We start from the raw sequence: 24,818 nt of genomic DNA on the forward strand, positions 1-24,818 counted from the left end.
AAAATAACCAAGTTCTAGAGGCTGCATAGAGGCTTGTACTTGACGTACCAAAGAAATAATTTTCACACTAAAAACACTGTAGTGACCTGGGGGTCAGGTGTGTAGGGAATACCTCATGAAGCATAGAATACTGATTCACAAATGTCCCAGCTAGAGCATATTGCTATGGCTACAGGTCTCATGCTCACCAATATAGCCTCCCCACATACTAGAGAGTACATCAACAAATGCGATGTTCTTTCTTTACCAGATCCCCATGACAAAATGTTTGCAAACTGGAGTCTATGGGCTTATGTTTGTATATTTTTAGGTCCATAACATGTAGATGTCAGAGTGTGTCTGCTGCAGAAGGGCATCAGAATGTTTTGGTATTGAGGTGTCATCTCGATGGTGAATGATCCGACAATGTTTTCATTATGGATCCCCCTCCACCCCTCGCTCCTGCAACTCCCATCCCCGCTCCTAAACAAGAGGCTGGAATGTTGGGTTTCCATGACGCTAATGAAGTAAAAACCTGGCAATGTGTTACTGGCAGCCTCAGAGCAGCTCCTGATCCGCGGCCTCCTTCTCATCAGGATCAGAGTCTGATCCCCCTGTAGCCTTCATTCACCAGGACTTATTATGCCCAGGAATGTCTCTCACTCTCTCCTTCTCTCATAACCCCCACTGAAGCAGGAAAGTGGGGTGCAGGGGTAAATTTGGGACAAATCCCGAGGGAGAGTACTACCCCAAATAACACAACCCCCCCCATACCCACCAAAACTCCTCCCCTATCACTCCTTACAATCCTCCCGCCGCTAACATCACACATGGACAAAGACACACACACACACACACACACACACACACACACACACACACACACACACACACACACACACACACACACACACTCCAATCCTTCTTTCCCGTGAAAAGTGAAAAGCTGCCGTTGTGATTTATTGTTCCATAAATGCTTCATGTGGCAGGCCCATGAGGCGACCAGTCCCTCTGTTTGCTAGTGGCCCCAGGGACAATAGTGAGTTTTCAACACTCAAACAAGTCCTCACGCAAAACTCAGTGGTCTTTCCCGGGGGGAAAAAAAACAACCATACCAGCAGCTTGTTTGTTTTTTTGGACAGTTTTCAGATGGCTAATATTTGCTAATTGAAACATCATCTGTCCTATCCAAACTTTCTTTCCCGTGTTAAACATGACAATACCGCAGCTGAAACAAAATGTACTAGTCAGATGTTCCCTTTAACGGGCCCGCCCTGGTGGGAACGAGTCTTCTTCTCTTTGTGTCTCGCCCAGAATGGCAGTTGAGGGGTTAAATAATCAGTCTCTGTACATTATCCTGTGTCCTGCTGGGCTGGTGGACGTAACCATAATGTCTTGCTAATTAGCCTCCATTTAGGATGGTCCAATAGGCCACACAGCCGCCATTGAAGATTGAAGCCCATGGAGCTTTGCAAAGGAAGACCCTCTGTCTCGTGGGCATTCATGGTTCAGGCTTGTCCTTAATAAACCTCTAGCTTCCCCAGGCTTGATGCCTCCAGGACTCGGGATTCAGTTACTCGGTCGATGAATGGGGTGTATAGCCTGTGCGGGAATGATTTAGGCCATTGTGTGTATTTTGTCATTGAAAGGATAATGCCCATAAATGGGATCTAAACTGACCAGGACCAATTAAGGGCTTAGGGTTGAAGCGGCTCATTGTAAACTTTGACCCTTATGAAATTATTGTCGGCTGAGGTCCCCATATAAGGTTGTGGGAGACGAGGTCTTTGGGAAGACTGGGTTCAGTTTACAGTAAAACATTTAGAAAAGGAAAATATGACATGTATTTTAACTAATATATTGACTCAAAAATAATCTACATGATGTGTATTTTCTTTAAATGCAAACTTTCTGTCCAGTGTTTACTTCAAGATTTTGTTTAATTGAGCCAATGGAAATGAGAAAACACCATTATGAGGTTTGTGATGGGAAATTAATACTAGAATATGTCATACTACTACAACATCACTTAGCGCTGTGTTTCTCCTTTACTCAGGATCGTACAGTCATTTATCAAATGACACAGTAATCCAGGCTACTAACAAAGAGAATGTCATTCTCTGTATGCCAATGTGCATTCAGTGTATAGAAGTATTGAGTCTCAGTTTAATGTGCGGTTGTGCCAGAAGCACACCGCTGGCCCTTTTCCTGCCTCGTGGGGAGTTGGGCAGCTGAAACAAAAGGATGAGAGGCTTTCGTCATCAAAAACCACTAGGTCCTTGGCACTAGAAGGAGCTGTGCATGACATGTGATGAAGATGGATGAAGATGGTTGCTATGGCGAAGGATAGGACTCTCCAGGTCCTGTGGAGAAGCTTTTGGCAAGCTAGAAGAGGCAGGGCATGTTGGCATGGAGTAGTTCATGTGGTAGTGGAACAGTCTGGGATTTGTGCTCGTCTTATATAATCATTTTGGTTTGTCTGGGGTTTTAAGGTGTGTGTGTGTGTGCCCGTGTGTGCCCGTGTGTGCCCGTGTGTGCCCGTGTGTGCCCGTGTGTGTGCCCGTGTGTGTGCCCGTGTGTGTGCCCGTGTGTGTGCCCGTGTGTGTGCCCGTGTGTGTGCCCGTGTGTGTGCCCGTGTGTGTGTGCCCGTGTGTGTGGATATTTTGCAAGTGCTTGATGTTCACCTGGAATTACCACTTGACCTCCTTGCGGTGTTGCCTCATTGCTCCAGATCTTTGGGTTTATGTTTAAGCATCCCATTGTTGGTTTTATAGGGTGTGCTGATTGGCTGCATTTAAGTTGTCAGCAAAGCAGAACATTGTGACTGCTGTGTCTCATTAATTGAGAAACAGTGGCTGCCAGACTCCTATAAGACAGCTTGGAACATATATACAGAAAACAAAGGTCCTCTGTAGCTTTTTGGACAGTTAGTGGGTGAATATATTCCAGCACGTTTTGTCATTTTCTTCAGTGCTACGTACTGGATGTTTGATTATTATGTTGTTGTGACCCATTGGTCAATGTGAACTTGTCACCTGCTGTCCTGTTGGCTGGATTTCCGGGTCAGGCCTCAGCTAGCATTGTCATGTCAGCCACACAGACCCAGCATTATTAGCCCCACTGGCGGCACTGTTTGTCCCACTCCAAAAAAGAGGGCTAATGAATAAAAGAAAAAATGGGAGACAGCTAAAGTCTTTCTGATCCCCCTGTCCATGAAGGGGTAATCCAGGGGTGATCGTCAGCACAAAATGTGGCTTTGACTGCCTGTATCCATTCTTTGTGTGTTTGTGTGCGTGTGCCTGAGTGTGAGTGAGTGTGTGTGTGTGTGTGTGTGTGTGTGTGTTTGTCTGTGTGTGTATTTTTTTCTTTTATTTAACCTTTTATTTACTAGGACATTGCAAGGAAAACTGACCAAGAGTGAACTCATTAATACATGTGACCGTGGTGATCACGTTGAAAGCATGAAATGACAACAACCTGCCAAGCAGCCTAACATGCATTTAGTGTGATTACAGCCTAGGACCGGAACACATCTTAGTCAAAATGCCAATTATGTGTGTCTGTGCATGAGAGAGGAGAGAGACAAAGAAATGAGTATCCCTTTGCATCCCCCAGTTTCCTCCTGTGTTAGTCATATATTTGTGAAACCCTGTAGTACTCCGTATGTGTCCAATAAGTAGTAAAATAAACACATTAACTGTAGTTCATGTACTCATTTAAATTTTCTCACTCATGACCTCATTCCTCGGCTATGCCAAGAGCACCTTCTCAAGGTTAACTGATAGCAAAGTGCCTTTTCTCCGTTTGTTAATGGTGGTGACTCACTGTTAGTGAAGTCACATCTAGTATATAGAACCACATTCCTTTGGTTAACTGACTAACTCGGTGTTAACTGCAGAAAGAGCACAGTAGATCATGTTTATTTATGCACTTGGCTTTCAGGTTGGCTCTATTTTAGGTCTATGTGTAGGTTTGTTGAGTTGTGTGGAATCGCTCCACCATCTCTGCTTTATGGTGCATTTGTCCGGAAAAACCATTGATTGCTACAGTGATGACTAGAACTGCTGTGAATGGATGGCAGTAGTTTGACATGGCTGCCATGGCCACTCTTTGAGCCAACAAAGCTGGAATGCCATGTAGTAATCCTGTTTCCAATGAGGTTGCACCATTTATTTAAAGCAGGGAGAGCAGCTGGGTTCTGGGTCCAATCTGCTCAGGTTTTATCGCTCATGATAAATTCTTAAGCTCCAGTGTTGAAATACAGTATAATTCCCATAATTAAAGCATTTTCAGATTGAAGACACAATTTATAGCATAAATTGTATGTTTAAAAGCCTCTATATAGCTGATGTTTTATAGCTATAATGATGACAAGTGCACAGTGACTTGTCATCATTGTAGCAGAGGAACTGAAGGACACTGATCTCTTATCATCTTATTGCTCAAAGGTTAACAAGGCTAATGGATAATGTAGCAGCTGTCAGTGAGATTTCAGTGCTTGATATCCGCTAGACACCGTTTGAATATCTATCTTTACCAGTGACATCATGTTAACGGTTAACTGAGGGTTGATGGTGGGGAAAAACCTTAATCGGACAGTGCCAAATGGTTTGTTACACAGAACATTTGGGATGTTAGTGTTCATAACTGTTTGGAAAAAGGGCAGGCAGCTTTAAAAAAATACTCAGCAGGTGATTGGATGAACCATCTATCGCCATCCATCAACAAACCATATAACGTAGTCAGAACTCTTACCATAGTTTAAAGCCTGGCCAGATGGATTCTCCTGTGGCTTGCAAGGTTAGAAAAACCTTTTCAGAAATCCTAATATGACCTGATAAGTTCTCATTTTTCATTATCTAAAAGTTGTTCTTTGTTTTGCGCTTAACATTTTACTTCTAGAAATGTTTGTGGCAAGACAGCACTTATTTATTTTTGTGTAGAAAGCTAAAGTCCACATCAAACTTTCACATTTGCAGTGGTATCTACTGTAAGGGCTTGGCCTAAGTAGTAAATGATATTCTAAATCAAGACCATACGGCTTCACTAAAACTACCTATTATCACATTTTGCCACATGTCATATAATACATGTAGTTTATTGACCTTGCTAAGAGATTCCTCTACTCCACAATACAGCCACGTTGTGCAAGGTAAATTGAATGTAACTTAAATGAAGGAAGGAACCAAGCATTGTGACTCAGGGAAGTTGAGTATACATAAATTGTCACTGTAAAAATGTCTTTGTAACTCTGCAGAGCATCAGGACTGCCTCCATCAGGCAGCCCACGAGCGTCTCGGGGAGCTGCTTCGAGTCCTGAAGGCCATTATCAGCAAACACCAGAGCCTCAACTCGGTGGACATCCTTAGTACAGCTGGAACCGTCATCGCCACGGTCAAAGGTGAGCTATGATGAGCAGATCTTCCTCAAACACATACACACACATAACTCACAGCTTTCCTGTCAAACATACCAGCTACTCCTCCACTCTTCCTTTGGTCTGTTTTCTGTCTCTGCTTATCTAATCCCCCCCCTCTCCCTTGGCAGTTTTATCTACTGGACATCCACTATTACTATGTCCTCTCTCTCACACTGTCCTCCCATGTCTTAAAAAGAACGTCCCAGGGAGGGTTTTCTTGAGTAGTCTTCGTATAGCTTCAAAGTTATGCAGCTCTTTAGAAGTCACTCAAGTGCTTAGAATGCAGCAGCATGTGTTTCAAACCCCATACAGAGAGTAAGAAAATAATATTTGGGAGTCAGATACCTGATTCAAGAGGCTGGGAAAAGCGGGTGTCCTTTGTGCTTTGTCTGCCAGTCCAGAGGGAACTACACTGAGGAATCCTATTCAATCTCTCATTCTATGAGATTATGATCTGGCATGCAGGTCAATTCTTAACTTGGCTGCCACACAAGAATCCCCTGAGTATACCTCGTCTCAATTTGCATTGCAAAGAGGGGCATAGAGGGCCTGCATAGCTTTTTCAAAAGCTTTCACTTAATAAGGAATGGTGACATGGTGAAGTGAACAAAGCTTGAGTAGGCTCTGCATACGAATGTAGCTCACCTTCACTGAAATATTTGGAATGAGTCCACATGCGCATGGGCGTGTGCATGTGTGCAGCATAAACAACTATTAGGTCCATGCAATTTCCATGTTTGGTGCAGTAGCTTGTCATTCAAACATGTTAATGCACAATAGAGCGAGACACATTAGGACCTTTTTTTAATAAGGAAGGCTTCATTTTGACAGTCATTGTATAGAAGCCTTTGATTTAGGCTCTTAGTGATATTGCATTCATGAGTGAAAGGACTCTTAAAATATTTTTATATCCTTATTAATAGCAACTTCTTTAAACTCACCAGTGTTGGTGATATCTCTGACCAAGTGTCTTTGATTAATAGTAAATAATGTTAACAGGTTTAGCATGTACAGTAGCTGTAATGATCTAGTCTTTTCATAGTAATATGCAGTGAAGCATGCTCTAACATATTTTCTGCCACTAGGTGGCCAGAATTACTCACTTCTTGACCCTCACACATTGATAAGGTGATATGAGCTGTACACTTGTACCAGTATGTTTCACCACCACGATGATGTAGAAAGATGAGAAGATGTAAAACTTCATGTTACTATTTATTGAGGTGTGTCATGTGAAACAACCTTCTGGACACATGACACACCTCCAATAAATATTTATAAAATAGAGTGTATTGATAAGAGAATATTGTGAATTTTTCTAGGTGGAGTCTGTTCTTTGCATATCTCAACTTCATTACACTCTAAGGTAGATCCCAACACTAGATCAAATAGTTTTTCATACAGAGTTTTGTCCCTTCCTCCACCCTGTGAAAGTTCATGTCCAGTAGCAAGCCATGGTGCTACGCCTTCTTATTATTCTTTATTTGAAGTTCTCCTTAGACCTGAATTTTGCGTGGGACTTAGCAGCTGACGAGTGTTTCGACAGTGTTGTGCTTTTCCACTGAAACAATACCATTTTTCTACGATGATGTAACTTCCACGTTTGGACCACTGGTTGGGGCCTGAGCGCGTACTGGCATTGTATTCCAGCAAGCCTCAGGATGTCCTGTTGGGGGTAGGGGTTGGACAGAAGAGGAGATGTAACAGCATAAGAGGGCTTGATGCTTTGAATGGTGGTGGCTGCAGTAGCTGGCCTGGGATTGAAAGAGGCTCCCAGGCCCCATGAACATTGGAACCCGTCAAAATCCTTTTTCGTTGCACCCTTCCGAGAGAGCCTTGACACTTCCTGTGCCTCATTCTGAAAGAGGAATTTTTACGTTGGATTTATTTCTACACCGAGAGCTCCTTTTGCTGGATAGTGGAACATACTATTGGACTCCCTAAAGAACAGGAACTTGTTCAGTGGCATGTTTAAGTGTTCACACAGAAAAATTGCATTTCATTCACCTGAGGTAGTGGTTACTGGACATGAACAAGATGACTTATTTTAGTTAAACAGAAGGAATACTGAAGATAATATTGAGGTGGGTAATTGTTAGTTTTTCCTTTTGTAGCACAGTATACTTCTCTGACAACTCTTTCCAAAAGACCTTGATGCAATGTGTAATAGCTACTGAGGAAGCATCTTGTATTTGGTAGGTGTTGGTATGTTGGTGCTCGTCGGTTCTCATTATGTGGCACATATATGGAAAGGCCTAGTTACAGGTTCAACAAGGATACTGTTTGAAGCAGTTTTTCTTACAGATTTTAGAAAACGTTCAAGATTTGTTCAAAAATATGTTTGGACCGTTCCCAACTCGTCCTCTATCCATAATCTCTTCTACTTCCGTTACAGAGACTCGATTCACAACAGAAACTTTCAAAAGAAAGTCATCAGATAAAACTCAATAAATGAAGACAATAGGTTTTCTATTTAAAATGTCTGCTCCTTTTGAACTCTAGAAATCTCCATTGTTCTAATGGAAAGGAAAGACTGAGGAAATCACGGAGGCAGCAAAGTGGTCAGTGACATCACTGATTTATTGCTTGGTGTTTGGTCTCATTTTCTGAGCATCTTTCTCCTAGTTTATTTTCTCTCTGCTCAGTCAGGACAGGAAGTTTATTGTGAAGACTGATTACAGCCGTATTTACACTGGTGTTTTTCCCCTATTCTGTCCTCAGTCATCACTGTGTTTAGACTTACAGCAGGAAACTACTGCCTTTTCAGATTACAGCCAAATATACACACTTGCAGTCTTTGCTTATCTTTTCTGATTTGAGGTACAACATTGTTTTTGGATGCCTGTGAGGGACTTTTCACTTTTAAAGTGTCTGCACATTTGAGGTACAACTTGAACAGTTCCTTAGCTCTGAGTGTGAGCATGACTCCAGTGAGATTTTTATCGACTCCGTTCTTGATGTCATGCCCAGGATGATGAATCATACCATGAGATGATGAATCATACCATGAGATGCATACCTTTAACAAAGCAATATCCATGGTGCCATTGCAGGATGTATTTGGAATGCAGGGTTTAGGTTTGCTACCAAAGCTTGACTCAATCCTCCTTCATCACAATTTGACAGGGGTGAACTTTAAGGAGGTGAACGAAGAGAACAAACAGAAGCTTTTCGGAGAGATCTACACCGCTATCGACACATTGGCATTCACCTTTGGCAATGTGTAAGTATGACGTCGTCACTGTGATTGCAAAAATGAATAATGAAGATAAATAAAGCATTTCTATGTAAATACCAGACTAACAAATATATATATATATATATATATATATATATATATATATATATATATATATATTAGTCTTTTTCATAACAACATTAAAGCGGCATTCTACTGATTTTTAAACACGGTGCTTGCATAAATTTGAAGAAAATAACCCTGATAATGTAATTCTTTGATTCTTTTGGATTGGGCTTAAAAATGTTTTAATCTGCCTTTTATGACAGATTTATTTCCCCCCGAAGTCATGAAAGTGCAACACTAAAACGCTGGGGAACCCCTTGAAACTCCTTTCTAAACTGAACCAAAAAGTTTATTTGAGTTCTGTTTTAAATCCATTCCTGCACGTTTTTCTGATCAATTCCACGCTTTCTCAACTCAAACTGTTAATTTGTGTTCCACAGAGTGTCTGACTTCCTTATGGGAGATGTAGAGAATGGATCAGTGTTGGGGCTCCCCCTGACTAAGAGAAGCAGGGTAAGAAAAGAACAATATTTATATTGTGTAGTTGTGTCCATCATCCCCAAAAAAGTGGCTGATAAAAGTGTAACCAGTTCTTAAACATTCATTTAGTGCCCCAAGAACGCCAGGATGTGGCCTACTGCCCCTGAATTGTCAATTGAAAAATTACCCAACAGAGTTCAGGGGTTAAGTAAGGTTGACGCATGTTCCTGAAATGGCCTCCACAAATGATAAATTGATGTCATGTGTTGTTGTTTTCCTGCTGTAGGTTTTATAACTGCTCTAAAGGGGAAGTAAGGTTGTGATAAGCCTTCTTTTAGGTATGTTAGCAATGTTAGCCGAGTGTACCGTGCCTTAAGTAGGAATTTATCCTCAATTGTACATTTTTTCTGTCTATTTTTCAGTCTTTTGAGAACCTTTCCGTGGAATCTGGAGGATCCGGTCCTGAGAAAGATGATCCGCCAGGTAAGACAGAGTTTTATAACACACAGCTTCTGTACTGTACTCTGCTGCTGCTGTGTGAAAGTGTCGGAGGAAACGAATCCTGGCAAATTTGTTGGAAAAAAGCTTATTTAGAAATCAGTCTTGCACTGAGCTGTATCTTTATCGGTCAGGTTTATGGTGTAGTTTGTGCTGTGTTACAGCCATTGTAGTGTTTGTGGGGTCATCTCGGGTAAGAGCACAATTAGATCTCAGGTCTGGATGATCAGATGCCTTAACCACTTATTAATACATCCAGCAGTCCGTCTCCTGTCAGCATCACTTAGCTTCAATTGGTATTAGCTCATATCCCGCTCACCCAAGGTCAGTCTGGGCTTTTCTCGCTGACTCACAGTCACAGATGTTGCTAGCTTAACCCATATGTAGTACGTCCAGCAGTGGCTATAGGTGTGTTTCATCAGGGTCAGTCTAAGTCATGTTTAAGCCCATCTTCTATAACCTCCCTCGTGGGATTCCTGTGGTTTTCGTAGGGCCGTCTCCGCCGGTTCGGGCTGAAGAGGTGGACAGGACACTGCAGCGGCAGGACAGCGGGGTGGAGTCGGTGCTGCTCTATGCCAAGGGCTGGTCCAAGTACACCAAAGAGCTGCTGGCGTGGGTGGAGAAGCGTCTCAATATGGGTGAGTTAGAGCACAGGTGGGGAGGGTAAATACAAGAGTATATGTAAGGAGGCAGCAGCTAAGTATCACACTAACGTACAAAAGTCAGCTGTCATATGTTAAACATTTTTTTAAATTTAGGTTTATTGTTTTGGTTTTTTTTTTTTTATCTTTGTTCAGTTTGAAATTTAGAATTTTTTTCCTTTTTTTTGGTTTGATTTGTTCAGTTGGTTGTAAACATAGCTCCTGGCAGCAAGATGAAGACTAGTCACATATGTTGACAGGTCTGAGTCAAATTTCCCCATGGGGGCAGTAAAGTATCTATCTGTATTTATCGATCTAATCATATTTGTCAAGCTGTGCTCAGCATTTTAGCTCATGCCACAAATGTGGGGATTATTTAGGGGCCAATACCCTGAGAAATTTCTCTCTATCGCCTGAGCTGGACTACAATGATGTCTTATCCAGGCTCAAGGTTTAGTATGCAGTGTGAGAGCTTTTGTTCAGCACACCGGTTAATGAATGGTCTCAGTCTAATACTTAGTCACTTGGCCAGTCAACACAGTGACACAAAGCACTCACTCAAGCTGTACAGTACATTTGTTATCAGGCAAGCACATTTTGTTTGTTTAACACATCCCCTTTAGTTAATGCTTTGTTTACTGATTAATTTTATAGATTTGTCTCATGACTCAAGGGCATTGTATGCTTTAATCAGAAAATGCTTGAATTATTTTTTAGTTAGGCTTGTCCTGTATTTGAATAAGATCCAATAGTTGGTACAAAATGCAACATAATGCAAATATTTGCACACACATAAATGATTGTTTACAGGCCAGTAGAGAACACTATATATGCTGTACAATTCAAGTAAACTCTAGTGTGGCCTTCTTGCAGATATTGAGTGTGCGAAGAGTTACGCCAAAATGGCAGAATCTGCCAAGACGCTTGCAAGTCAACAGGTAAGTAGATGCTGATGAGACTTGCACATTATAATTCTGCTGCCGCCTTTCAGCCGTTGGGGATTGACATGAAGACTTTCTCCTCTTCATTTAAGGAATTCATGCCTTTCCGGGAGACCTACATGGCCGCTTTCAAAAATGACATTGAATACAGCCACCTGGTACTTCACACCGCAGCAGTACTCCAAAGCAACAAATTCATGCAGGTAATGCAACAAAGCAACAGACACATTTCTGAAACGGGACTTGGGTTGTATAATGGAAACAAGAGGACTTACTGACTGTGTGTGTGTGGTGTGTGGGGGTTATGTGTTTCTTTCCAGCCTCTCCTGGCCAGAAAGAATGAGCTGGACAAACTAAGAAAAGAGGTCAAGGAGCAGTGGCAGAGGGAGCAAAAGAAAATGGTGAGTTGATTGCCATTTTGTAGAGGACCACACACAAATGCATTTAGAATCTAAAGGTGTTTCACTGACCTGGGGGCTCGACCCAAGAATGCTCTTGAAATGCCTAAGCCTAGTATACGCATGCATACAAATGCTTTGTTTTGTCATGTAGTCCTACGGCTGGCCAGGACAATCATTCTGTCCAATCTATGACAGATAAAGTAACACTGCAACTGTGCATTATTGGTACAAATTGTACAAATTAACTGCTATTTGGCATTCTGTAGTTTTTAATGTTTTAATGTGATTAAGCTCACACACTTGTTATTAGAAAGTAAAACAATTAATGAATTGTTGAACATTAATTCAAATGTGTGTTTATAATGATGTATTATTACAGATTACCATTAACTTAATAGAGGATTGTTGGAGTTGTTGCTATTGGTTTGTAGGCAGAGATTTACACAATCTGTATATTTTCCTGTATTTTAAAGCTTCTTTTGTATATCACTGGAAACTTGATAAGTGGACAGATCCAGTTGAAGGAAAACAAAAGAAACATGGCAAGATCAGCTACTCAGACTGTTAACAGAGTTGCAACATTTGCACTTGTCCTGTATGTGGAATACCAGGCTTAGTGCATACTTTATCTACAGTACACATGGTATTGTTTGTTTGTCTGTATATGAACCTTATATGCATGTGAATCTCCAGCATGAGGCAGATAGCGCCCTGAGGAAGGCTCGGCTGCTGCAGGCCCAGCGGCAGGAGGAATATGAGAAGGCCAAGGTGTCCACCAGTCGCCTGGAGGAGGAGCAGATCGGAGGAGGAGGAGGAGCAGCAGCGGCCAAACAGCTAGAGAAGAGGCGCAGGCTGGAGGAGGAGGCCCTGCAGAAGGTACAGTACCCTCCTGTGTTTGGCCTGTGGATCTTTTTAAAGTGGCAGATTGTAGATTACTATGGTCACTGAACTCATCTTTATAGGCTTTTTAAAAAAAATGCATCTACTGAATTTTAAAATTCTTATTTACTTAGCATCACAGTTGTCATAAACAGGACCTTTTGCGGCACAGAATATCAGCCTCTACCGGCCACATCACAATCTACCTTTGCTGCTTCATAGTCACATGAGCATCTTTGGTTCATCAACTGCTGACCATACAGCAGTTACAACTAAACTTTCTCAGTCAAATTCATCATGTCATTTTTTTTACTTTCAGAGAACTGAGAATTATAATGAATTGTCTTTCCCCTGTTTGCAGGCTGAGGAGGCCAGGGAGCACTGCAAAGCATGTCAGATTGATGTTGGGGAGAAGAGAGTCGATCTGGCTAACACCAAGAGTGAGATCATCACTCAGATCCGAGAGATGGTCTCCCAGTGCGACCTCACCCTCAAGGCTGTAAGATTGTCTTTTTATTGTAAATGTGTATCAGACATTTAACATTTAGATAAACTTGAACAACAGAAAATAATGGGCTTCCTTGTTTCAGGTGACAGTCAATTGGTTCCAGCTCCAGCAGGCCCAGGTTGTATCTCTCCCTGTCAACCACCAGAGTCTGTGTGAAAATGCCAAGCTGTACGAGCCAGGCCAGCGCTATATTGACTTTGTCAGGAGTCTGCCCACTGATGGGCCTCGCCTGGAATCCCACTCGTTTGATTCACCGGTCACACAAAACACAGGGTGAGAAATTAAGATACAGCTGCTGAGAAACACGTGGCTCCTGTTATCATTGGTCATCAGTGGTTGCCATTGTGACTATTATAGAGTAGGTAGATCTACAGTTCATAAACATTACTTGAGTATCCAAAATTAAACTGAAATCTGATGCCTGCTACTGAGGGACAGTGCTTAAATTTAACTACGTCAGCCCGCTTAGTCATTTCCTTGATAAAATCTGAGAGAGTAAACACAAACACTGATAACAGAGTTATTTTTGTAAGACCGATTAAGTGGCGGCTCTCAGAGTTCACAGTCCCAGACAAAGTTAGATTCATTTCAGTGTAATTTAATTAATTTGGAATTTTCGGTTCGTTTAAAAGTTTCAGACTCTCCACATATATTAACTGCCTAAAGCTTGTATCATAGGATTCTGTAGTGACATGAATATATATTCATAGTAAACAAGTGGTTGTAAATACAGTGAAATGGAGTGGTCTGTGGACCTCACTGGTGAGAGGTGGAGGGATGAGTGAGTGAGAGAGCTTGTTTTGGAAAGCGTAAAACAATTGGGTTGTCCAGGGCTTCCTGCGGAAATGACTGCGGTCACGGGAGAGAGGAGCTGGGGCAGTGGGCTTATCCACAATGTCGTTAAACCTCTGTGAAACTTTTCAGTAGCTTTTCAAAACACAAAAAAAGCACGGTGGTCATTTTACAATTGGGCCATTTTTAGCACCCAGTTCTTGTGAAGGCTTTGATCAAAAAAAGTTTCCTTTTTGAGAGTTTTTGTTGACACAGGTTTGTGGTCACACACACACACACACACACACACACACACACACACACACACACACACACACACACACACACACACACACACACACACACACACACACACACACACACACACACACACACAGTAAGACAGATGGAAATAAGAGAGTGCTTTGTTCTTCTTAGTTTACTCCCTCTACCACCCCACCCCCCGAACTCTGATCCCCCTGATCAAAAGAATTCAGCTTGGGAGAGAGGAAATGAAACTTAGACACACACACATGCATCCACAGAATTGGTCTTCAAAAGGTTAATATAGACCGCTGACCTACATAGTGTATATTGTAAGAATACAGTAGGATACGTTTGTTAACAATGGTTTGGATCAGCCATTCGCAAGCCTGTCTGAGTCAGTTAATCATCGTTAACGTCGTAATTAACCGCTGTCTTTGATGGTAAGGTGGGGCTGATCTCATGATATCATGTTAATTCAGGGATACTGCAGTATAGGGGCCACAGATACAGATCTAATTTAAAATTGTCTGGAGAGAGGAATGTTATTGCTAGACAACAATTTCACTGTTGAACAGGAAGAAATAGTTTTGAATGCTCTTGAAGGTTCTTATTTTTTTTCCTGTTAAAGGATGTTATTGTCTGGAGTTTATCCATATCCAGATTTTGTATCTAAGGATACAGGTTTTTTTTATTTTGTATAGATCAAGACAAATGTTTTATTTTGTGCTATATAAATAAAATTGAATTTACTTGCCTGAAATACATTCTTATGATTAGCCATATTCCACCTAAACATGAAGGATATTGAAGAAAGACAAAATATTGGACATTCATGAGTCCGGTAGTTATAGTATCTGTGTTTCTGCCTTCAAAAATGTTGATTAAATCTCAGTAGATTTGTGAGTTTACTGTTAACAATATAATTATTTTCATTCCACCATTTTCCTCCGTAGGATGCCTTTCAACAAGCGCTCGCTAAGTGGCAGCCACTCATCCCACAGTAACCTGTCACAGGCATCCGTGGCCTCTGACGTCCTGGGTGCAGATGATGTGGACAGTCCCATCAATGCCCAACACACTAAGATCGCGGAGAGGCGCTCCAACAGTAACACTGACATCCATGGTACGCAGGGTTGAACCGGATGGCAAAAGCGAGTTTCTAGAGGTGTCATTTGTTTTGTAACAGTCAACATTAGAGGAAATTTTCATTGTAGAACAGACGGAGATGGTGCCTTTATTTTTGTCAATAGAACAAAATCCACTGAAGCCACATACAAGACAAGTTGCTTTGTGAGTGATAGGAAATGGGAGGTGAAGGTAGCAAACTTTAAACTACAGACAATTTCCTTGTGATGTTATCTTTATCTTTTTTTTTGTTAAGCTGAATCCACCCAGATCGTTTAGGCAGCACTGGGCTAGTAAATGCATCAGTAGCTAATGGGCTCAAACTTTAAGCTCCATTTAGGTGAAAAGATAGCAGAGGTAAGCTCCATAGGTAAACAGTACTATAGGTTAATATGTGCCAGTTGGACACTATGCTTTGCGGGTTGATTGGACATAAAAGGTGTGTGTCTGTGTGTCTGTCTGTCTGTCTTATGACTGAGATTCATTTCAAGGGTCATTAAGTAATCTATGGTTTTAGTTGGAGTGGGCTGTATACAGTGTCTTTCAATGTTGTAATATGTTTTCATCCAGCACTTCGGATTCAGGCCCCATTTCGTCCTTGGGCCTCGGCCAGCCAGGGTGGAGGGATGTGCAGCGACTCAGAAAGTGCTGGAGGAAGCAGTGAGTCCCGGTCCATGGACTCACCCACTGCAAGCCCAGGTAGGGCCATTCAGGCTGCCAGATTTATTTAAAGAGTTCATTACCCCAAGCCTACTGTGTCCAGTCTAGTTTAATTATTCTGGTTTAGCATTGAATGAATTTAGCTACAAATTATTATAAAAATAAGCAAAAACCAAAACGTGTGCAATATCCTTTTTAATTAATGTGTGTTTTTAGGTATTTTTAATTGGCAGGTTGCTTATTAATTGAGTAGCAACCATCCAAATGCCCCAACAGAATATTGGCTCCAACCATCTTTGTGGTTAATAGTTGCCTTTGGTACTTAATAACTGATTAACAGGATTGGTATCCAACAACTTTGATCTTCAGTTGTAATCTACTTAATCAATCTGCTGTGACATCTGAGCTGTGAACAAAATAAAATAAATGCGCTATTACTTCCTGCCAAACGTTTATGTTTGCTGCCTAGTTAAGAAAGCCAAATCGCCTGGTTTCCCCCAGTTGTTGCACAACACCTGGCTCCAAATACATTGATAAAGTAACCACACATTGCAGATGATAGACAGCAGGGACATTCCTCAACGCTGACTGTCTTAAGTGCCCCTGAGGCCTCTAAACATTTTTTTTTCCTATGAACTTGATGTTCACCCAACTTAGTTGCCATGTTATCTCAGATTCAAGTGGCATAGCAACCTCTGACAGTGGTGCTCTGTTAGTCTACGACGCAAACGAACATGAATTTGTGGTTTTGGGGCAGGTTGGGTTTTGTCAGTGTTTCCTCTGTTGCTGTGCAACAATACATAATATGTGTCACAATGTAATGTCCTTCTACAGATCTGCTCCCTTAGTTACTGTCAGTTCATGCAGATTAAGATCTTTTGATACCTGTCCCCAGTATTAGGTGGGCTTTTGCAGCTGACACTTAAAACTACAACTCATGTCCCCTTTCACTAATCAAAATTTGACAATGACAATGGATCCGTTGCAACCTAAGGATATATTATACACTATATTAGTATATACTACTGAATACTTGTCTGATTGAAGTCTTTCTTGCATACATTTCATTATAAAAAGTTTCGAGTTTACCAGTAAGATCTGGACCGTGGATGGCATATTGTCATTGTACTTTTAGCAATACATCAAAATGGTTGCACTAAAGTACCTGCAACCCCCACCCACCAACCGTTCATCCTACCCCCCAGAGTGTAAACAAAGTAGGAGTTTATCCCTGATGAGCCCCCTTATTTGGCTCTTTAGAAAATCAACATTTTTAAAATGGGGCCTATTGGAAATAATTGATCAGTCAATGGAGGTGTGAATCTCCAACAATCCCCTACTGGGAATTTAATTATCAGCAACATGAAGTGGACCACACCTTTTCATTTGGGGCATTAAATTCAGAAAGTTGTCTCAGTCTGGGGCTCAGTACTGTAGTATTGTAGCCAAAGGAGAAAGGAAAAACAGGAGACCTGACCAGAATTGGCTTTATGTGACTGTTGAGATGTGGACTTACTGGTGTGTCCTTCCTTACTGTTCAGGAGACTTCAAGAGGAGATTACCCAGAACCCCCTCCACCGGCACCATGTCGTCTGCTGATGACCTGGATGAGAGAGAGCCTCCTTCTCCGTCTGATAATGGTGGGTGAAACTGAACAAATTTTACACCATTTTTCCTCATGTTCTGCATAAATTATGTCTGTTTGTTAGTTCTTAATGTATTTTTTTTATGTATGCTACATTAACCCAGTAAATGTAGTTATTTTGGGATTGTCAGTTGGATTTTGTATACTACCATGGCTCCATTTAATTTGTTAATATATATTTTCGGTATGAGGCTGGCCCCATTTCTCAGTGGGAATGTGTCCCTACAGTATATATTATATATGTGTATATATGAAAAGAATATGACCTCTAATGATGCTATTTGTTCATTTATTCTTTCTTTTCCTCCCTTCAAACTGCAGGTTTAAGTGAGATGGTAATCGAAACAGCCAGCTCCCCAGGTCCCTTTAGAAACACTCAGATGTCCAAGGCTGCTCAAACCCACAAGCTGAGGAAGCTTAGAGCGCCATCCAAGTGTCGCGAGTGCGACGGCCTGGTTGTGTTTCATGGAGCAGAGTGCGAGGAGGTAACCTTGGTTTCTTTTCTTTTACAACTAATAGAACAAAACGCGATCCAACCACGATTCTCTATTTGGACCTTCATTAAATGTATTGAGTCCGCAGCATTCAGAGTATTACAAGTTCAAGATGAACCTTGCCAAAGTTTCACAATGGCTTCTTTATCATTCATGGTGAGCAAAAATCAAACAAAAACAAAAGGGAAAGACCACCTCTCCCCTCGTCAAAACCTTTGAATAAAGGGAAAAGTTGAAATTGGCCACAAGCTCTCCTCAGAGACCAAATCCACCAACTGGTCTCAGTCGGGGAACGGGCAGTGGAAACTGAAGACCCTTTGTTCATCTTCTGAGGAGTCGCCCCCATCACCCCTGTGCCCCCCGCCCGTTTATTTTAGATCCAGTTTCTTTCCATATTTATTAAATACACTGACGATACACAAGATAATAAGATTCTGGTTCTGTAATGCTGGTGGTTTGACAAGAGAAGAATGAAGCTATAAGAATGTAACCCTGCGGTGTATTGGAATCATTCCATGGCGTTGGTTTAACGGGTTACCAGACCTGAAGCTTTTCTTGTTGGCTTTTTGGTCTTAATTCAACTTCAACTAAACATTTGGATTAGGGGTATAATTGTCTCCGGGTTTTGTGTTGTTGTTTTATTTTATACATTTTCCATAAATTGCAGTTAAACAGTCATGTTTTTATTGGTTGTGTATAATTATTAACTTAAGCTTTACCATGGTGTTATCCTATCACTTCTGCTACTATAATGATCAAAGAGTTAAAGTGGGAAAAAAAATACAGTTCAGTCTCTTTTTATTTTAATCTCTGTATTTCAGCAGTCCGTTAAAAAGTTTAACTCTATCCATGTTTTATAACCGATACGTGTGTACATGTTTGCAGTGTTCGTTAGCCTGCCACAAGAAGTGTCTGGAAACCCTGGCCATCCAGTGTGGCCATAAGAAGCTCCAGGGGAGGCTTCACCTCTTTGGCATTGACTTCACACAGGCAGCTAAGAACAGTCAGGACGGCATCCCCTTCATCATACGGAAGTGTACATCAGAAATCGAGAACAGAGCGCTCAATATTAAGGTATTTTCAGTCAGACACGAGTTGATGACGAGACATGATGTTGCTCACAGATAAAAATCCTGTCGCCTCCAGTTTAAAAGAGCATGGAGCTGCTTCAAATGTCAAATTCAAATTCCATCCTGTTATTATTCTGCAGCTGTGCTACCCTGTTTTGCCATGGTGATCCTGAAAAATTGCATCTGATTTTCCTGTGTTGAATGTATTTTGTTTTTGTGCTGTGAAGGGTATCTACCGTGTGAATGGCGCCAAGTCTCGGGTTGAGAAGTTGTGCCAGGCGTTTGAGAATGGCAAGCACCTGGTGGAACTCTCTGAGCTTTATCCCCACGACATTAGCAACGTACTCAAACTCTACCTGAGACAGGTGGGCTGCTTTTCAATCCTTAACATTATAGGTAATATTGAAGTATTGTATATTAACATAAACCTAAAAAAAGGGTCAGCCAAATAAGGACATGCCATGGTTGAAAGTGTGCTCCACAGAACAAAGCCAGTACAGTGATATTTATTTGTCTTTGTTTATTTTTGGTACTTAACTCCCACCTCTCACCCCTTAATAGCTTATCTCATTTCTAATTCTGTCCCACTTGTCTATTGACTTACATATTTCTGTTGTCTCTGTTTATAATCTACTTCCTTGTTTGATTTATTTTTCTTGTTCTTTTTTCCCCCTCATACTTTTCTCTGCAGCTTCCAGAGCCGCTCATCCTGTTCCGCTACTATAATGACTTCATCGGTTTGGCCAAGGAAAGCCAGAGTATCATTGTGGAGGAACTGGAGGCTTTGCGCCTCAGTCCCGCCCCAGTGGCCCCAGCCCAGGTCAGCGTGGAGCTCAATCGGGTCCTCTTTAAGATCAAGGACCTTCTACGGCAGCTGCCACCAGCTCATTACAAGACCCTGCAGTTCCTCATAGAGCATCTGCACCGGTATGGTACACATTTCTACTGAGTGAATTACTGAATTGTTCATTTTAGGTGAATAGAGACATATATATGAATCGTGTTCTTAGAAAGTTCAATATCTATCTATTGTTCTCTGCAGGGTGACAGAGCAATCAGAGGAGAATAAGATGACAGCCAGCAACCTGGGTATCATCTTTGGCCCAACACTGATCAAACCAAGGCAGGCGGACGCTGAAGTTTCCCTTTCCTCTCTGGTGGATTACCCCTATCAGGCACTCATTGTTGAGCTCCTGATCAGACACTACGAAATGGTCTTTGACACCCCCCTCAGTCCCCTTAGCAGCACCTCGCCTACGGACAGTGATGCCCAATCTCGCCCCGACACCCGCCTCACCCACCAGGAGAAGGAGCAGCAGCTGAGCAGGCACTCAAAGTCGCTGGGAGACATTAAGGAGGTAATTAGTTGTCATTTGTTTTCATTAAGGGTGTAAAGACTTACTACTTTGGAAAGTTTGATAGTGAAACCTATTCAGGCATCAAGTAGTCTGTGGATGCTAATGACACAGATATTAAACACTTTTTCCAGTGTTTATATATCCTGTCTATTGGAAAAGCAATAAACACGATGACATGTAATTCTGCAATGATGCATTTACATTTTTTCCCATGCCATGTAGATTAAATTAAAGCCTGTGTGTCTAGTTACCTATTGGATTGTCTTAGAAGGAAGAGATGCACACCCCTAATTTTCATGCTAAAAATAAGATTTTTATTTTATTGCCATGAGATATAGTAAGATTTTACATTAATATCATACATCACATTTGTGCTTTTATAATTAAACATTAAATGGTCGATTGACACCCGGTTTTCTGTCCTTCTTGTCTTACCACTACAGCAGAGCTCTAAAGTGTATAAAAGGCATTCCTCCATAATTCCTTCTTCTCACTTATTGGCTGAGGTTCAGGAGACCATACCAAGCCTCGATGGAAGTGACTTTGAAACTGGTCAGTATTGTTACAAAGCTAGGCAACCAATTGAAAGCGTTATTATCAGGCCAATATTACTCCAGAAGTACTTTTGTTTTTGGCTGCTAAATATTGTATGCATGCCACCATTTTACTTGATATGTTAATGTTTAACCACTTGTTAATCTCTCTATTTAAAGTTGATGAAGTGGATTCAAAGACCTTCAATGGGGTTTTGTCATCAAGCGTCTCGGAGGTCCCAAAAGCTGGCGAGAGAGGCCTCTGTCGTTCTCAGCATATCACTGTCACCAGGGTCCAGCTTCGACACCCTCGCAGCAAACTCTCCTCCCGGCCAGTGAGCATGCCAGCTGAACAGATACTGAACCGGGGCCAAGTAGACGAGAAGAACAGTCGGAACAGCACTGACAAAGATGACAGGAAAGGTGGTAGCTTTGACCAGTCCATTGAAGAGGTTGACGAGACTGAGAATACAAAATTGCGAGTGGGCACACATTACAGGAGTACGTTTATCGACACCCAGACGTTACGCAGAACCTGGGACAAACAGTACAAGCATGAAGCTGCTTCCAGAACTGTCCGAATTGTGGCCAGTTCGTCCACAGAGAGTACAACAGTGGACGGCAGCCACTTATCAACTTCTGTGCCGTTGTCCTCATCAACCTTCTCTCTTGGAACTACTGGGAGCACTATTGGCACCATCTACCCCAGCAGACCTTACACTGTCGCAGTGCGACCCAGCAGAACTTTAAGAAGGGAGGACAATGTTTCTGTGGCAACAGCTTTCAGGGCTCCTAGGACTCTCCAGCCTCCCCCGGGGACCTTCTACAAGCCCCCGTCAGGGAGCAAAGCAAAAGCGCTGCAGAACTGTGCATCAGCTAACAGTGCTGAAGAAGAAGATGATGAGGAGGAGGAGGACGAGGAGGAGGATGATGACGAGGAGGGGGAGGAGGAGTTGGGGATTGAGATAGAGGTGTCTGTAGATGAGCCTCTTGACGAAGACAATGAGGCCGAGCAGGCAGCCATGTCTCAGTCTCCCAGCTCTAGCCCTGAGGAACTGGGCCAAAACCAGGCCAAACCAGTGTACCAGAGACTAAGGCCCAGACGCCTCCAAGAGGTAGAGCATCGAGAGGCTCATTTTGTGTGATCAGCGAGAGTCATGGGCTATCAGAGATTTAAAAAAACAAAAAAACAGCGCTCGAATGTGAACAATGTGTGCCATATTCTATTAGACAAAGAATAAGAAACATCTGCATTGACTCTGCAAAGACAATTTCCAGATGTGCTATGATTGTGGGCACTGTGTGGACAATTAAATGTACCTTTGGTCCTCTAAAGACAAACATGATGCACTTAAAATGCTGTATATTTTTAACATGACCAATATTTCATTTACCAATCACACGCTCAGTACACTCTGGCACCTCGTCAGAATATTTATAATTCTTTTTGAAACTGTGCAATTACATTTTTATTTGAATATTTTGTACAAAGTTCTTTACAGGCTCACTATCTATGTATGTTTATATACCAAAAAACTGTTTGAATTGTTATAATAGTGCATGTAGCCACAACATTGAAAAAAGTTTGGTGCACTTATCTGACATCAATCCTCTTACACAAATATTTTCTAAGTCGTGTTCCTACCTACTGTGAGTCAGAATGTTTTAAACTGTTACATTTAGGGTATAGTAATCATTTTGCTAATAACATGTGTACAAAGCAATATAATGACCTTTTGTTACATGCTGTACTGGGTATCTGTATTGGCATTTGGTAATGTTTTGAAGCACCAGTTGCAAAGGGTATACATCCACTTGTTTTTATACTGTTGAATTTGTATGGTGTCAACTTAAACTGATCTGAAAAGCTTTTAGAAATGCCACTGGATTGTATAATGGCATTATCCTTCTTATCTTAAGATAACATTTACATTTCTTAATAGCCAAAGCTGTTTTTTCTTTTTACAACTGAAGTAGTTTTTATCAATAACCTAAACCTTACAGGTTCTTTGTAAGTAATTGGAAGTACATCATTTATTTAAATGGTATCTGTTTTTCATGGTAATGTACAAGGTTGACCGGATGTTGAAAAGTTCAGTGTAAAATAAAAAACAGGTACATGAAAACAAACACCCTTTTGTAACTTATTAAAATATATCTGACAACTTCCAACTGCCATGATGGTCTGTTTTTTCTTTCTTCAGATCTTTAAAATGTGCAGCAACAAAATTATTGAACAAAGAATTGTTCCCATGATTACTATGTAGTTATGCAATGTTGTTGTTTAGCAAGAAAAGCTTTATCTGCGTCATACAGTAAACTATTACCAAACACCATAATGGCCTGTAATTGTATAGAGATGCAAATATTTGTAGTAATAGTCATTTAAAATTAGCATACATTATTTACCAGTGGTAGGATTATAACAGATTATACAGTGTAACGTAGGCCAGGTGGTTAGGTCTCTACAAATGGATGAGAGTGTTAGCAGTCTCCCAGCACTGAGAAAGAAGATTAAATCAATCTGCTTAACTGTTCACAAGTTCTGGATTCTAGCTGTGTTAGCAACCCCAAGGAGCACTCAGTAGACTATGTGGTGTTATGCTTTATTTACTCTATATCACTCGACCGTGTTCTTCTGAGGTAAGTGATCTGTCATGCTGGACTAAAGCTATGCTTTGAATTTTAGTCAAATTATATAAAATTAGTGATGTGCTTACCATAAAATTGCATAATAGATGTTAACTGACCTTGCGTTACATGCATCGGGAATGTGCAATATTCAGTGCTTGCGTGTTGTGACATTAACCATGAGTAGTACTGAGAATGTTTACAGGCTGTGGAAAGGTCCATAACTGTTATGCTGACCATGTGAAGTCTCTTGAGCTCATTAACCTAATTACAGAGCTATTGCTAGCCTTAACATGGAGCACTGTCTGATGAATGGATGGACACCTCTATGATGTACACAGGAGTTCATCCACACAATTTTATTTTAAAGTTAGAGATCTTTTTGTTAAACGTGAGGTAGCTTTATTTGGCTTGTAAGAGTATTGTGGACTGGTTGAATACAGGCTTGTTGGCTGGTGCCAGCCCCTACGGGGGTGAAAAGGAGCAGCCATGGGGGCAGGAAGACAGGTCAGACTCCTGCTGTGGAAGAACTGGACCATCCGCAGGAGGCAGAGGGTAAAATCCTCCCATTCATCAATTATACACTGCATTTACCCCTGTGAGAGCTGCAGTTAGTTAAAATGCCTTCAGGTGTCATTCTTTGCAGATGATAAAACATTTACTGAAAAGGCTTTTTCTCTGAAACATGGGACTATGATCAACTACAATATGTCTGTAATTTTATCGACTAATGCAAAAGCACACTAATGAACAACAACAGTAGCTTCTTTGTTACTTTTTAAAGTCAAATCCTTTTTGATGCTTACAACATAAACTGACATTAGCAATGTTGCTTTCATGCAAACTTAATCCAAGTTATTTTCATCATATTGCATATTGTAAGTACTTTCTGTAGTAGCTACGCAACTGTGAGTTTATTTATGTTTCCAGTGTAAACATATAGACATACTCTAACTTGAGTATGAAACATTGAGCACAAATGGCAGATTCATCATCACGTCAGTGACACTTTAACACTTTTAACATCTGAATGACACCCTCACTGTCCCCAAATAATATTTAGAATAAAATATAGATTTACAAAGTTTTGTGCTCTTCAACCAGGTGCGTTTCTTCATGGAGATCATGTGGCCTGTTATGCTGTTCATGGGACTAGTTTGGCTAAGAAAAGTGAATCCACTCTACCGTCAACATGAATGTGAGCAAACAGCCTAAAAATAAAAGAAACATTTCAATTCACAGAGAGAGAAATATGATGCCTTGTGTTGTCCATG

General features: G+C 41.3%; 2 protein-coding genes across 7 annotated transcripts in view; both read left to right on the forward strand.

The window, feature by feature from the left end:
• The window catches only part of arhgap29a (Rho GTPase activating protein 29a), a 35,140-nt gene extending 12,055 nt beyond the window's left edge, over positions 1–23,085 (forward strand). For 2 of the 4 annotated variants that reach the window (XM_051410887.1, XM_051410886.1), the window contains exons 3-23: positions 5,237–5,380; positions 8,525–8,621; positions 9,083–9,155; positions 9,545–9,605; positions 10,112–10,258; positions 11,135–11,199; positions 11,295–11,405; positions 11,523–11,603; positions 12,297–12,479; positions 12,844–12,981; positions 13,073–13,263; positions 14,982–15,151; positions 15,724–15,852; positions 17,355–17,453; positions 17,780–17,943; positions 18,838–19,026; positions 19,250–19,387; positions 19,714–19,949; positions 20,065–20,380; positions 20,824–20,932; positions 21,094–23,085. In XM_051410887.1, coding sequence (XP_051266847.1) covers positions 5,237–5,380; positions 8,525–8,621; positions 9,083–9,155; positions 9,545–9,605; positions 10,112–10,258; positions 11,135–11,199; positions 11,295–11,405; positions 11,523–11,603; positions 12,297–12,479; positions 12,844–12,981; positions 13,073–13,263; positions 14,982–15,151; positions 15,724–15,852; positions 17,355–17,453; positions 17,780–17,943; positions 18,838–19,026; positions 19,250–19,387; positions 19,714–19,949; positions 20,065–20,380; positions 20,824–20,932; positions 21,094–22,058 — 3,806 coding nt within the window. In that variant the 3' untranslated portion in view covers positions 22,059–23,085. Of the gene's footprint in view, positions 1–5,236; positions 5,381–7,120; positions 7,483–8,524; positions 8,622–9,082; positions 9,156–9,544; positions 9,606–10,111; positions 10,259–11,134; positions 11,200–11,294; positions 11,406–11,522; positions 11,604–12,296; positions 12,480–12,843; positions 12,982–13,072; positions 13,264–14,981; positions 15,152–15,723; positions 15,853–17,354; positions 17,454–17,779; positions 17,944–18,837; positions 19,027–19,249; positions 19,388–19,713; positions 19,950–20,064; positions 20,381–20,823; positions 20,933–21,093 lie in introns of those variants that run through there. The other 2 variants (XM_051410888.1, XM_051410889.1) reach the window with 2 other exon arrangements.
• A 341-nt stretch (positions 23,086–23,426) lies between these two features.
• Positions 23,427–24,818, forward strand: part of abca4a (ATP-binding cassette, sub-family A (ABC1), member 4a) — a 34,468-nt gene continuing 33,076 nt past the window's right edge. For 2 of the 3 annotated variants that reach the window (XM_051411164.1, XM_051411166.1), the window contains exons 1-3: positions 23,427–23,556; positions 23,988–24,099; positions 24,649–24,742. In XM_051411164.1, coding sequence (XP_051267124.1) covers positions 24,034–24,099; positions 24,649–24,742 — 160 coding nt within the window. In that variant the 5' untranslated portion in view covers positions 23,427–23,556; positions 23,988–24,033. The remainder of the gene's footprint in view (positions 23,557–23,987; positions 24,100–24,648; positions 24,743–24,818) is intronic. The other variant, XM_051411167.1, reaches the window with a different exon arrangement.

This window comes from Dicentrarchus labrax, unplaced genomic scaffold (genome assembly GCF_905237075.1).
Source record: "Dicentrarchus labrax unplaced genomic scaffold, dlabrax2021, whole genome shotgun sequence".
NCBI classification, from domain to species: Eukaryota; Metazoa; Chordata; class Actinopteri; family Moronidae; genus Dicentrarchus; species Dicentrarchus labrax.